Source organism: Bombus vosnesenskii, unplaced genomic scaffold (genome assembly GCF_011952255.1).
Source record: "Bombus vosnesenskii isolate JDL3184/JDL3185 unplaced genomic scaffold, Bvos_JDL3184-5_v1.1 scf7180000014763, whole genome shotgun sequence".
Lineage (NCBI taxonomy): Eukaryota > Metazoa > Arthropoda > Insecta > Hymenoptera > Apidae > Bombus > Bombus vosnesenskii.
In genome coordinates, this window is record NW_022883630.1 from 7,177 (window position 1) to 21,646 (window position 14,470).

At 33.5% G+C, this 14,470-nt stretch overlaps 1 protein-coding gene across 1 annotated transcript; it reads left to right on the top strand.

Annotated features, from left to right (window-relative positions):
• Window positions 1-1,264: 1,264 nt before the first annotated feature.
• LOC117240539 (organic cation transporter protein-like) lies at window positions 1,265-11,786 on the top strand (the record flags this gene model as incomplete). The annotated part of the gene is made up of 7 exons (XM_033506556.1): window positions 1,265-1,480; window positions 2,307-2,565; window positions 8,827-9,125; window positions 9,731-9,843; window positions 10,035-10,249; window positions 10,873-11,221; window positions 11,497-11,786. Coding segments are annotated over 7 exons (1,632 nt in total), but the record flags the coding sequence as incomplete, so codon positions are not given.
• Window positions 11,787-14,470: the final 2,684 nt, after the last annotated feature.

Consider the following 14,470-nt stretch of genomic DNA (forward strand, 5'->3'; position numbering starts at 1 on the left):
GCAAATCGATGCAATTAATCGGTGATCTTGTGGGAAGAAATTTCGATATCACGATAATGTTAACGATGTATGTTAATTACGACTAGTACCGTTACTGTTACATTGTTTCATAATTAGTATTAGTTTAATATAGTCAACGACTCTTCCGCAAGCATCCGTGCAAGTGTTATTTATTATTATGCTCACCTTCTATTGGAAAGTTCTTGCCTTGCTCAGCAAGTCTTTTTAATTTTTTTCCTGTAGAACTTCCGCGTGTTACCGATTTTTATGCTATGTACGTGTTTGTAGGAGAACTTTCTCTGAGCTGCGAAGTTTTCTTTCGACGATTCAACGATCGAAAATCAAAGAGAACCAATGTTCTCTCTTTCGATAAAGTATGTGATGATAGCCATTGCCAAAATTATTGATATATTTATCTGGTTGAAGACAATCTAGCAAATTATACAGCAAGCCTAATGAAATAATAATAATCTTTATCATTAAATTGCGCCATTATTTCATAATTTCATTGAAAGATAATAGAAATTCACGAAGCCTTCAAATTGGATTTCATATTATAATAATGTAAACATCGTTTGACGGTATTATCTGGTTGTGAATAGGGTTGATTTGATTCAGACAGCGCCAGTCATCATGACATCGACTTCCTATCTCGTTATGTAACATTCATCAGAATAACAGACGCAATTACCGTCACTGAATTATCTTAATGACATTCGTTATTAATGAGTAAGTGTTTTCGACATACGTCGGAGGTCGCAAATCTTGGATCATCTTTCTTTATTATCTGTTTAGATCCAATCCAGTTCCTTCACAGAACTTCTTTCCCTTCAATTTACCTAATTTAATAATTCTTCAAAATTTTCTCATTTTCATTTCTCATTGCATTGTTTATTATATATTCTACAAACCCGTATGAACACAACGCAATAAATTGACACGATAAAAGCGTTGAGATAATAACCACGAGACAATACTCGACAATAATAATACGAGACAATAATAATCGAAAAGGCTGATGAAACAAAGGAATGAGTAATTTGTAAAGACAGGAAAACAGCAATTAACGTACATCCAGCTACAATTGAAAATAACTTTCTTCGCTTTAAATGAAATTCCAATCAAATACGTTTTATCAGACTCGACTAACAATCAATATTATTAGCTCAACAAATACTCGAGATTCCCAATGTTTTTTGTCGAGTTTCAAATAGAACGTTAATTACTCGCTTGTCGGAACGTCCATCGGCATCGAAGACCGTGAACCAATCTACGTTATCTTCTCCTTCGTTTCAGGCTGTCGCTGGCGATACCAGTCAACCGCGAAGGTTACTCGAGATGCAGCATGTACGATGTAAATTACACGGAAATTTTGCTAAATGGAAGCCACGTACCGGACCCATCGTGGCCAACGAAAGATTGCCAACAAGGATGGGAATTTAATTATACCACCGTCCCTTATGCGTCTGTGGCATCCGAGGTGACAGAAAATGTTCGACTTGTAATTTCCTGCTTTTTGAATATTTTATCTGTTCCTATCAATCAATCCCTTTATACTGTGTATGTCGTATTCGATTATTTGCATGATCTATTTCGATAAAAAATAAGCGTAGTGTACAATTTTTGGAAAGAAAGAAGAACGATGAAAAGGGTCGAATAAACGTTTGTGGAAAGATCGATAGTTCAGAAGTGGGAAAATTAACAATGTCGATTTCCACAGAGGAAAATTATAGTACGTAACAGAATTACTAGTACATATTGCAGTAATAATTAGTGCATGTAGTGAAATTACAGAGTACATTCTAAATTCAAGCGTTACATTGCCAAATAAAATACAATCGAATAAATATTTATAAAAATACTTAAAGAAAAAAAAAGGATAAAAAATTTCGAATTATGAAAGCTGATAAAACTAGGTTGCGATAAAACTGAAAATGAAAATATCGGATTGAAAAGAAACTTTAATAAAACGTTATAACGAGCAACAGCGCGAACACGCAGATTTGTTCGACATAAATTGCAAGACTTTTTGCTCCAGTGGATTTCCATGAACTTTGCGTCGCTCGTCAGGAGGAGAATTATTCATCGAGGGGTAGGAAGCATCCAGAAGAAGGACGCGAGAACGCGCAGGGTCTTAAGCTTCTCCTTCTTTTTTCCTCAAAGGCAAAGAAAAAAGGACAGATCATTAGGAATTTCGAAACTTTGATCGAAAATTCGTTTAATCGAGGCGTTGAAATTGCTATAAGATTTCCGTGATGCTGATCGTGATCAGAAGTAAATCATTCGACTGTAGTTTTCTGTTGCAGCTGGGATGGGTTTGTCAGTATGATACATTGCCAACCATAGCTCAAAGTATCTTCTTCATCGGCGCTATCTTCGGAGGATTAATTTTTGGATGGGTTGCTGATCAATATGGAAGAATACCAGCTTTGCTCGGAGTTAATTTAATGGGATTTCTCGCTGGGGTGGCTACTGCGTTCACGGGTAGCTTCTGGCAGTTCACTTTGTGTCGTTTTTTCGTTGGATTCGCCTTTGATAATTGCTTCACTATGATGTACATATTAGGTAACCGTTTTTCAATAATTTCTTTTTTGCCCTGGAATTGAGTTTGAAAGCCACACAGTGGCTACAAAAAGTACTTGTACGTATGTATCCTTATTTCCCAATGAAGCGTCTCTCTTCCTTTTTTTTAAATCAGTTTTTACGTTTCATTTTGATAGCATTAATTATTTATAAGCATGTATGAAAGTATTACAAATGATACGAAAGCTAATATTTTAATCAGTCTTATCTTAAGACTTAGTCTTAATTAATTGGTATATATATAAATGCTGTTCTAAATACGATGGTGTACAGTTACTTTTTGTAATTACTGTAAGCAGGAAGATCTCTAAGTTTAAATAACAAAGTAATCTCTACAACATACTGTAAAACTGTTGTTATGCTTGATTTACGACTGACGTTTCTACAAGTATATGAATTTTGCAACAGAACTCACGTTGCCATGCAACAATTTAAATGAAATTGAAAACCATTCAAAGTTACGAAGAAAGATGCTTAAATACATATGAATATACATGAGGTCATACATATTTATTTTTTAACTGCGGCGTTTATATCAAAGAGAGGGAGAGAGACAGAGAAAAATTAATTTTCCTGTTTTATAAGAATTTCATGCAAGATAAAAATATGAAACTTTAAGATATTTGGATTTATATATACCATTGAATATTTATAATATTTAAAGGTAGTTAGTTCGCAATCATTTTCTATACTAATATTTTCCCTCTATACTCGCGATCAATTATGTTTTCGCGATCAGTTATGTATTAATTTTGTTTTCTCTTTTAACGAGACAATATTCTCATTACAAAGGATTAGTTGTTCAAAATTGCTTTTCATTTCTGGACAACTATAGCATACCAGGGTTTTCATAAATTTTCACTTCCCAACGGAAAGCGAAGGTAACGAATGAATGGTTCTACAACGAACGCTTCCACAACTATAAATCTATGTATATATATACATACATACATGTATATGGTTTTAATTAAAATGAACATCTTCTTCTAGCAAACTTATTTAAAATTCGTAAAAATATCACATAATAATATAAAACAATCAAGTAACATTTTAAATATTCCATTGAAAATTCTAATAAATTGTTTAATATAAGATCGATATAATTCATGCTGAATTCATTGTCTGATATCCATAATACAGGCAATTTATAATACAAAATTTTATTATAACTCTACATGAAAAAATTTCAATTATAATACTGTAGAAATATATTTTCCAGTTATTGTTCTAATATCAATATACTGAAGAGAAAATCTAGACTAGTCTCTGTCTTGAAAGATATTTTATACCCTGAAAGTACAGCGTTAAGACCCTGATTGAAACTTTTGAAGAGACTCTGTTGAAACGTAAGAACGCTGATTGAAAGTTCATCAGACGAGTCATTGAAACGAGTTTTCTTGATCGAATAGCAAGTTTGTCCTGCAGACAGCATTCCAATTGTGAAAATCGAGACCAAAGAAACTCAGGTGGCGTGCATTAACCCTGAATCGATGACTCAAGCCGAGGTTGGAAAAATTTACAATTTGTTCGACAAAACAAGGCCAAGTTGACGAGATTCGTGAGCAAGTGGCTGGTTCGTTAATGATTTGGCGTTCGAATTTTCTTATTTCTATTCTAATTATCAAGGTCGATTAAACGATTGATCACGAATATTCGACGGAAATATTGAGAAAGAAGGCTCGATCTGTACGAGTGTAAATCGTATTTTAATCAATGACTTGAGAAAGTGAGGTATTGATTGAAACTAAGATAAGTGATACTAATTCGTTTCGAGCGCGTAACAAATTACATCATCGGATTCATTGATTTGCAAATAATTCTATATTCAGTTCCGTATTTATAATCGAGCGTAGCGAAGATAAAATGAAAGGGACGTGATTATCCGAGGGTCTCACAACTAGAGAAAAATCGATGGGAACGAGGAAATCCTTAATTGTAGAAACTGCGTAGAAAATACCGTGGAAAATATCATATATATTTTAATAGAAATATTTTTGTACTTTTTTTTAAACATTAAAACTTTAGAGCTTTAGAAGCTTTATGTATTAGTATACGTATTTATACAGACTTTGAAATTCATAACAAATTTCTCTAGATAGATGCGGATTTTTTGTATTGTTTCGTATGTATACTTGTGTCACTTTTCTTTCTAACGATATTTAGTTAAAAAGTTCGTCTATATCATTTATAGTAGATTTTGTTTTTATTTATATTAATGTTAATTTTATATTAATAAAAATCACTGAAATTTTCAGTATCATCATTATTTAGTATCATCGAATTTCTTTCTTCTTTATGTTCCATATTATTATTAAAATTCTCTAATAAACATTCAAATATCCTATAGAATATTTCCATTATTTTTCACGTATTATTTGCAGTCATATTTTCCATATTTTATTATCGATAAAGTTTGAGTTGGTTCTTTAAATTCCTATTCAACATTCCAGCTAACCAGTCGATATCAATAACACGTGCCTTTCTTCCTGCCAGGATTTATAACTTATTCAAGCAGAACCTCACTCAACCAGCTCGTTGAAAGCGTAGAATTCGATCAACTTCATACAATTCACATACAAACTGCAGATAATGCTAACAGTGGGAGGAAAATATGAGACTGCAAAGCGTATAAACCTAGTAGTTTATAAAAGCATTTACATATTTGCCACAGAAAATTTATATGTATGTAGAATATGTGTTATATAAAACATTCTGAAATTTCATTAGTATTGTAATGATTATATTGGTAAAGTTTGAAGCATTTCTGAAGATGCACATAGAAGTTACGAGATATTTAATGCAAACATTTATTTAGTACAAATATACAGCATAAATAGTTATCTTAAACATGTAATAAATGGTTATCAAATATCGGGATTTATTAATATAATAAATGTTTGACTATTTTTATAATTAAATATTTTTGTAATTACTGTGAAATATGTAATTACGCTAAATAATTTTGTATCTTGTATATAGATTTTTAAATTTACTTAATTGAAACTCTGCATTATAATAACCGTATTTATAATTCTGACGTCATATTCGATATAATTATTATATGACTTTATTACGATCCTAATGAAATTCCAATATATTCATGAATATATAACAGAAACGTAATAATACTTTGTTGTACTAATTATGATACCATCATATATAATAAATATAAATAAATAAAAAATGTCTATAAATGCTAAGATACTTTTACGAGCCAACAGGCGAGAAGGAAGAAACGAAAGAAAAGAAAGAAGAGAACGAACGTTAATCAGTTTCGAAACGTTAACAACGTCCTTGCGTTGGACGGTGCTCGCGTTTATCGATTGGTCGCATTGCGAGATATCGGTCAGATTATTATTATTAATACGATCGTCTGTAATTTATCTTTGCTAACTGTGCCGCACGGAATCTTCGTTTACAATAAATGAGTTGTCGCTTTTGATCGAACGGTAACACGATATGAAATTACAGGGTGACGGAAACAGCTGGGAGAAAAGCGAATACTTTTTCTGCGCGAATAATGTAATGTTAAAGGCAGTAAACCTTGAGAGGCGAAGTGATGAAACGAGTGGTCTCAGAGAAGCTTCTTTACGTCTTCTTCTCCTTTCTGTATCCTTTCTATGAGAATAATATCTCGTCTTCAGAAGAGAACTCCTCGCCCTATCTACGCGTTGTAAAGGCAATACAAACTGAATGATACATATATTTAAAAAACGATATTTTGTTGGTTTTATGAATATTGATTTTTATAACGTGAGGTTCTTCTACTCTTATTTTCTATTAAATTAATGATACATATATTTTAGAATGGCTGTCGCAATGGTGATGATGATGGTGATGATGATTTGCGAAAGAAGATGTTGAAAATTACAGACAGCATAAATAATATTTAGATTTCATGGAAGTTGATTTTTGTAATGCGAGGTTCTTCTATTCTTATTTTTCATTAAATTTCTATGTAGAAAATTATTAAACATTTGGATATAACTGGGAGATTATTTCCGTTCATGCGTACCGGAGTTACTCGATGGTCTCGTACCGAAGCTGATAACCAACCCAGATTTTCAGGAAAGCGATTAATAGCTTAACATTTATTCGTGCGAGATAATAATCCAAAATGTAGTTAAAGTTTTTAAGCATTGTTTGTTAGGATTACGAGAAAATGATGAATTAACAGTTATGTATAGACACGTTATATATATGTAGGAGGTCCAGAGCGTATTGGGAAAATTTACGGCGAATTAAACAGGAAATTCCGAGATATCTGCTCAAAATATCTGATTTGTGGAATTATCCTATAGCTATTTTATTTAATAAAAATTAATTCAGGTAATTTTAGAGAATAGAAATATCTAAAACTCGTGATTTAAACGAACGTTCGTCATTTTGGTTTATTATGAATTATAAATTGGTTCATTATGAAGCATGAAAAGTAAAAATCAATGGTACAAAGTGATCTTAAATAAGGAAGCGAGTTCCATGGTAAACATGGTTCGAGCATCGCAATTATAATAAAGCAAAAAAAAAAAAAAGAAACAACCACTGAGCGGTAATTATCAGGAAGCCACTAGTTACAACTAATTGAAGGTGATTCCGGATTAGAAGCAAGCCACTATTAAGTGGCTAACACGGTTGCTTCATTAAGAGCAATTACTCCCTATTTTGCGGCAACTACAAATAGACGTTGTTCACTATGATATATTTCCACGTGTTTATTGCATCTTGTCCTGTTATGCGATTAAAGAGTTACAACCTTGCGTTTCTAATTTATTAGACGTATACGCACCAGACATTAATTCGTCTACGTATTCGTGAAATTGCGAGATTCATTCATCGCGAAGGTCAGTTCAATTGTTCAAGATAAGTTCTCATCGTTTTAATCTGTTTTCTTGTACGAAAATAGAGTAATATTTACTTGTCATTGCACTGTGGATATATATCGATATGTTCGTTCAGGAAGTCAATTGTTTTCATCGAATTAGACTCGACTTTCCGTAGAGAATGTTCGTTTCGACATAAATATGTATCTCAGGCTTATCGATCTTTCAATATCTACCATAAATAGCTTAACAAGGTAACACACGCGCGTGTTTGAATTATGTAAATGATCCTTTGACTCTAACGATCCGTTTATTCACAGTTAATTTATGATATTGCTAGTTACGCGTGATTCTACCTTTTGTATCTTTAAGAAATACAGGGTGATTGGTAATTGGTGGTACAAGCGGAAAGGGGGTGATTCTACGCGAAAAAAGAAGTCGAAAATATAGAATAAAAATTTAAAAATTTAAAAATTTAAAAATTTAAAAATTAAAAAATTTAAAAATTTAAAAATTTAAAAATTTAAAAATTTAAAAATTTAAAAATTTAAAAATTTAAAAATTTAAAAATTTAAAAATTTAAAAATTTAAAAATTTAAAAATTTAAAAATTTAAAAATTTAAAAATTTAAAAATTTAAAAATTTAAAAATTTTAAAATTTTAAAATTTTAAAATTTTAAAATTTAAAAATTTAAAAATTTAAAAATTTAAAAATTTAAAAATTTAAAAATTTAAAAATTTAAAAATTTTAAAAATTTTAAAAATAACGTCAATTGAGACAACGATCTACAGTGAGATCCGTTATAACGAGACGTGATAAAGTGCACGCGTACCGAGCGAAAATTCAAAGTCGATTTTCTCGAAAACAAAGCCTCAAACGAAAAATTTTTATTCTATATTTTCGACTTCTTTTTTCACGTAGAATCATCCCCTTTCCGCGTGTACCACCAGTTACCAACCACCCTATATAATTCGTAAATAGAAACGTATTCTTGTCGATAAGTATCGAAACACTTACGGAAATTTAAATGGGCTTGAACAATCATCGGGAAATTATTAAAGTCCTTTTTATTAGATCTAAACACGATTTAATCGTAGAACTAAACACGTTTGTTAAATTAATCTATATATTGTATATCTACTTTTTATATATTTGTAACTCAAATCTTTCTTCTTCATATTGCGTTAAGTTGCCCCAAAAGTTTCTTTCGTTTTATATTATTTTATTGAATTACGTATGATCTATTTTGTCCCAATGAATATAATTAAATAAAATAATATAAAACAAAAAATAGTATGCGTCTATTATCTCCTTACGAGACGAAAGAAATTTCTGCGACAACCTAATATATTGTTCCATTCTTTATTCACAGAATATTTCTTTCACAGATGATTCTTCTAAATATTATGTTTTTTATTCCAGTATTAGAATACGTTGGACCAAAGTGGAGGACATTCGTAGCGAATATGTCGATCGCAATATTCTTCACATTTGCAACTTGCATTCTACCCTGGATCGCCTATTATTTGGCCGACCGGAGGATGACCTGTATTGTCACCTCAGTTCCTCTTGTTCTAGCCGTAGGTACGCCATGGTTGATACCGGAAAGCGCTCGATGGCTGGTCAGCCAAGGTCAGATAGACAGGGCCATTAAAATCCTTGGTAAATTCGAGCGAATCAACGGCACCAAGGTGCCCGATGACATCTATAGACGATTCCGGGTAAATAAACCGATTACCGCAATCTTTTCCGTATTTTCTACTTTTATGATCTTTCCTGCTTTATGTGCGTTCTATAGATACCAATTTATATGCCTTTAAGCATATCATATAATCATTTTCTTTGAATAGAAGTCTAATTGGGTCTTTTACGTAATGAAAATTTGTTTACAACCTAGTAATTTTATATCTTATTCATCACCTAAATTGCCAGCGATAAATTGCTGTCAATTTCTGTTATTGTCTGTTATTGTCTATTTCTGTAATGTTATTTATTGAATTTGTATAATTGTTTTTATCTTTGAAAATTTTTATACAAATAGATTAAACATTTGGAAACTGCTCAGTCTGAATAGATCATGGCAATATTAACATTAATGTACGATATAAGGAGATAATCGACTTTTAGAGGTTTGATGTTTTATAAAGTAAAATGAAAAAATTTGCGAACGTCCAAGTAAACTATTTCGAAAGGATCATCTCATACAAATATAACATAAACTTTCTTCCGGATTTTATCGTAATCTTTGTACACATAACAGATTCACATAAATTTGTGAGAAAAACAGACAAACGACATTAACTAATTAAAAATTTGCTAATAACAGGAAACCTGTGCCAGAATCTGCAAAGAGGAGGAAGCAGACAAAACGTACTCCGTGTTGGATCTATTTAGAACGCCACGACTACGGAATATCACGATTCTATTTATTGTTATTTGGTTCGTATCGCTATTAAACAGATATCAAATAGATTGACGTAAAATCGGAATTGTATCTTGTAAAAATCTCACGAACAGTTTTATATCTTTTGTCTAAAAATACTTCATTTCTGAAGCAAGGAATTTGCTTCTCACATGAAATATGATAGCGTGCTTTTCTTTATCATATGAAATTGTTTTACGAAATATAGGATGGCGATTTCTTTGGTGTTCGATGGTCACGTACGAAACGTCGATAATTTAGGCCTGGACGTGTTTATTACGTTCACGATTGCTGCAGCAACCGAGCTGCCTGCTGACACGTTCTTCACGCTCGTTCTTGATCGATGGGGCAGAAGATGGCTGGCGTGTGGTTCCCTCGTCATTTCTGGTATTTTCAGCATCTGGGCTTCTGCCGTTTCCAATAGTTCGTACATTTCGTTTTTATATATTCACCCTTCTATATTACTGATCAATCTTCTAAATAACCTAAGTCGATAATTCTGACTTAATCAGACGAATATTTTTCATTCGTATAACATTGTGCTTTTTGAAAGGAAGAAAATGTATATTTTGGAATATTTATAACATGCAAATGCTTGTAGATTATTTGCTACATTGCTAGAATAGTTTCCAAGCCCTATCATGTATCCGTTGTATAGATATTTTATTTCCCCTTCTACCGCTTTGATCATAAGATCGCTTCGTATTTCCGCATATATCAAAGGGCGTTGGCAATAGTCCTCAAAATGATGGGCTTCAGCGCTCCAGCAGTGCTATATGGCTTTCAGTAGCCGTAATCCATAATACAATCCCTTAGATTCAAATTGGCTAGATTAACGTTTTATAGATAAGAAGCTTATTGCTTGTGCTTAGCTTAGAGCTAAGCACGCTTATATTAAGCTTAGCAAATGCTTGTATCAACTATTGCAGACAACCAGACAAATTACAGACAGATAAAATAATTTCTTCCCTTTTTATTCCTTAAAATTTTCTAAAATTATTTCATGAAAAATTAGAATTAAAAACTAATGCTAAAATTTTTTTCAGGTATATATACAGCTTCTCTGGCAATTCTCGGTAGATTTTGGATAAACATTTCATACAATATCGGTCTCCAATATGCGGCTGAAGTATTACCAACTGTGGTTAGAGCTCAGGGTGTAGCTTTGATACATATAATGGGATACGTTGCTAGTATCCTCGCACCCTTCGTAGTCTATCTCAATGTTGTGTCCTCGTTCCTACCTCTTCTTGTGCTGGGCACACTCGGAATTATGGGCGGTCTTCTGACTCTCTTTTTGCCGGAAACATTGAATAAGGATCTTCCGCAGACGCTGCAGGACAGCGAAGATTTTGGAAAAGATCAGAAGATGTGGGATGTACCTTGTATCGGAAGGTAAAATCACATAAAGGAACTTTCGGTCTCCTTTTTTCAAAGATATTCACAGATCTTCAAGCTCGAAGTTCAAGATTCTGTTAGATCTACATCTTCGTATGCTTTCGTATTACTTTCTTCTTAAAATCTGTTAAATCTCTCAAAAGAAAACTGGACTATCTTCTTTCTTCAAATGCTTTTTAAATCTTTTGAACAGAAGAGAAGGATCGAGGTGGGAAGTTATTCAAATCTTTAAGCGATTGGATTCAATATTTTTAAACGCAATGTTTTGACAGGAAACGCGAGGACGAGGAGACACCACCGGTCGCCATGTTCCGATCATTTTCTAGATGCAGTGCGAGGAATTCGATGAGAGCGTCGCTTCGCGGCGAACCTTTAAGGAGTAGCATGCTACGGAGATCGAGTATAAAATCGAGGAAAAGCGAAAACTCGATCACAGAGGTCGAAAGGCTGTAGCGAAACGTTCACCACGAAGTACAATATTTGTCGCGTTGATCTCGAGCAAAGAATCTTTAGTCTTCCAAAAACGTGCAATACATGTATTAGAGTAAGACAAGTTATTGAATCCAGGAATCTTAAATTCCAACGTCATTAATATTCATTATCACAAAACAGCGGATTTTTATGCAATTATGGGTGATTCGAAGATACGAAAATTTATAGAATGCGTATGACGCAAAATTTTGTAAAATATCCAAAAGTACAGCACTATCGATGATATTTAATGGATAGAAACATACTTTTGCCCAAGTCCTTTCGATTGTATCAAATCTTTCAATTGTATTATTGTATCCACGAAAATATGCATTTGCATAAAGATCCGCAATGCAATTATCATCGCAATTTTTCATCAACAATGATTGATTAAAAATTCAATCATTAGGCGAGCGAATAAAAATTAGAGTAAGAACGTAGCTTAAAGTAATTGTCGTAAATTGTCGTGGGTAGTTAATGTTAAAAATTAGTACTTTCCTTTGTTATAAAAGTTCCTGAAATTGTTCGTACAAAAGCTCCATCTTATAGAATATAGTGCAATAATCGTTATACTAGTAAAATAATAACATCATAAATATACAAAATATATTAACGAGATGAAAATAATATGGACAACGTGGTGTATGGCCACGAGTTTTGTACATATGTACGTGTATTTGTAGATCGATTAGCAATCGCAGAGACCTCGTGCGCATGTCACGCGACGAGATAGCGCGATTATTTTTATTATGATGTAAATCGTTCTTAGATGTTTTGTAATAAAACTTGCCAGTAAAACCTTCTCTGGATTCTGCTAATAGTTCTTCACCACTTGTTCCTTAGTCGATTGAATTAACGATACAAATAAGTATGAGATTATCTTAGGAAATCTCATTAATATTTTTGTCGACATCTGCGACGTAAAAGCGGGGTAATAATATTTTGAAGTTTTGACGACGCGTTGCTTACTATAGATATTGTCTGTACAGGATTCATCAATTTTTAGAGAGCCTAGTCTCGCCGAGATGGAGATAATCCTCTTTAAAGCTGAACGTTTTAACACGTAATCCCACTAGCAAGCCATTGCAAAAATGATATTTCGATTAATGATGGAAAATCGCTTTTGAAGACAGAAAAATCTTCTTCGAAGGAAAAATTTGATCTAAATCTTTCGAATAAAATTAACGTAAAATCTGTGTTACGCCACGAGGCTTACCACAGGCTGTATTTTCTAACCGTCGCTCGCGGCCCTACAGTGTCGCAGGCAGACCGCCCTATCTGCCCGTCGGATCATATACAATGTATCGACGAGAGTGTCACGTAATTTTTGGGTTGGTCGGTGAAAATAAAATATAGTCGAGTCGTAACACAACTATTTACTTGGTTTTAATCAACCTTTATTATGAATTCAGCAATCACAATGTAACACGCACTGAATTAACATAAATCACAATTCACTCCAACCACGTTATGTAAGACTTAGTTACAACAATACATTAAGTACGCGACTTATAAGAGACCGACATAGATATGTGGACTATTCTAAGGATACAGAATAAGTGAAGTTTTACTGACGATACTGTGTCTGAGGAAAGCTAGGGGTGGGTGTGTCTAAGGACACGGGACTATCGGATTTGTTGATGACAATTTTGGTTAAGGAAGTGAGGGCAGTAGACAACATCTCCGATTGGATAATAGGACGGTTGGTGGACCAGGAAGGGTTTTAGCCGCCCTCGCGAGAAAGTTGCCAACGGAACATACCAGATGTGGAGAAAACCAACTTTCTAAGCCAACACGTGGTAGACAATAAACGTAAAGGGAAATTTAAGACAGGAAATACTCGCTTGGTCCGAAGGACCTTAACTATAAAAATGCCAAGGCCCCCTGGTGGGCACCTAAGACTATTGAGGGTGCGCGCCAAGGATATGCAGACATCTGGGTGCCATCCTGTCCGTGGTGTGTGGCCTGGTCTCTGATATGAATTGACGTTACAAGAGCATAGTTGTTGCCAAGCAGCGAGCTCTAGAAACGTCGATTTTTGACCGTTACGTTTTTCACGCAAGAAGAGGCATACGTGATCATAGGCGCGAGCGGTGGCGTGACCCGAGCATAGTGGGGGTCATCTTCCAAATGAGACAAAGGAATAATCGAAGAGGATCAGTTCCTTCTGACGAGTCAAACGTGACACTTCGACAAATCTGACGAGCAAACGAATTTATCTAGAGATATCGTAAAGTCGAGTCAAATTTCTGTAACATATTCATCATATTATTGTAAAATATATCATTCTATGTTAACCTGTTAATACAGTGTTACATTCATTAAACCACCTCTGTTGTCTTAACCGAAACAGGAGAACGACTATTTCGCGGCGTCGATTAACATAGTCGTCGCGAGAATTTACGCCTCTCGCTGACGCGTCCTCGCGACCGCATCTCTCCGCGAACGGTCGTACCAACTGTAACAAAGCATTTATTGACAAATTTAATATCTTTCTCCATAATCTGCATAAATCTGCAATACCCTTCCTTTGTATTTATGTGCGTTATTGAATTGAATAAGACACCGATATAACAAGTTATAAATCACAGTTTATTCCAACAACGTCTCTCCGCGAACGGTCGTGACAATCTGTATATAAAATCGATAATTTTAGCATTCAACATGCTGTATATTATAATGCCAAGTTCACGTTATGTTCATAAAGAGTACAGAGATAATCTTCCAAGAAATTTCTCCCTAGAAGTGCTTGAAATCTCTTCTTGGAGAATCTTA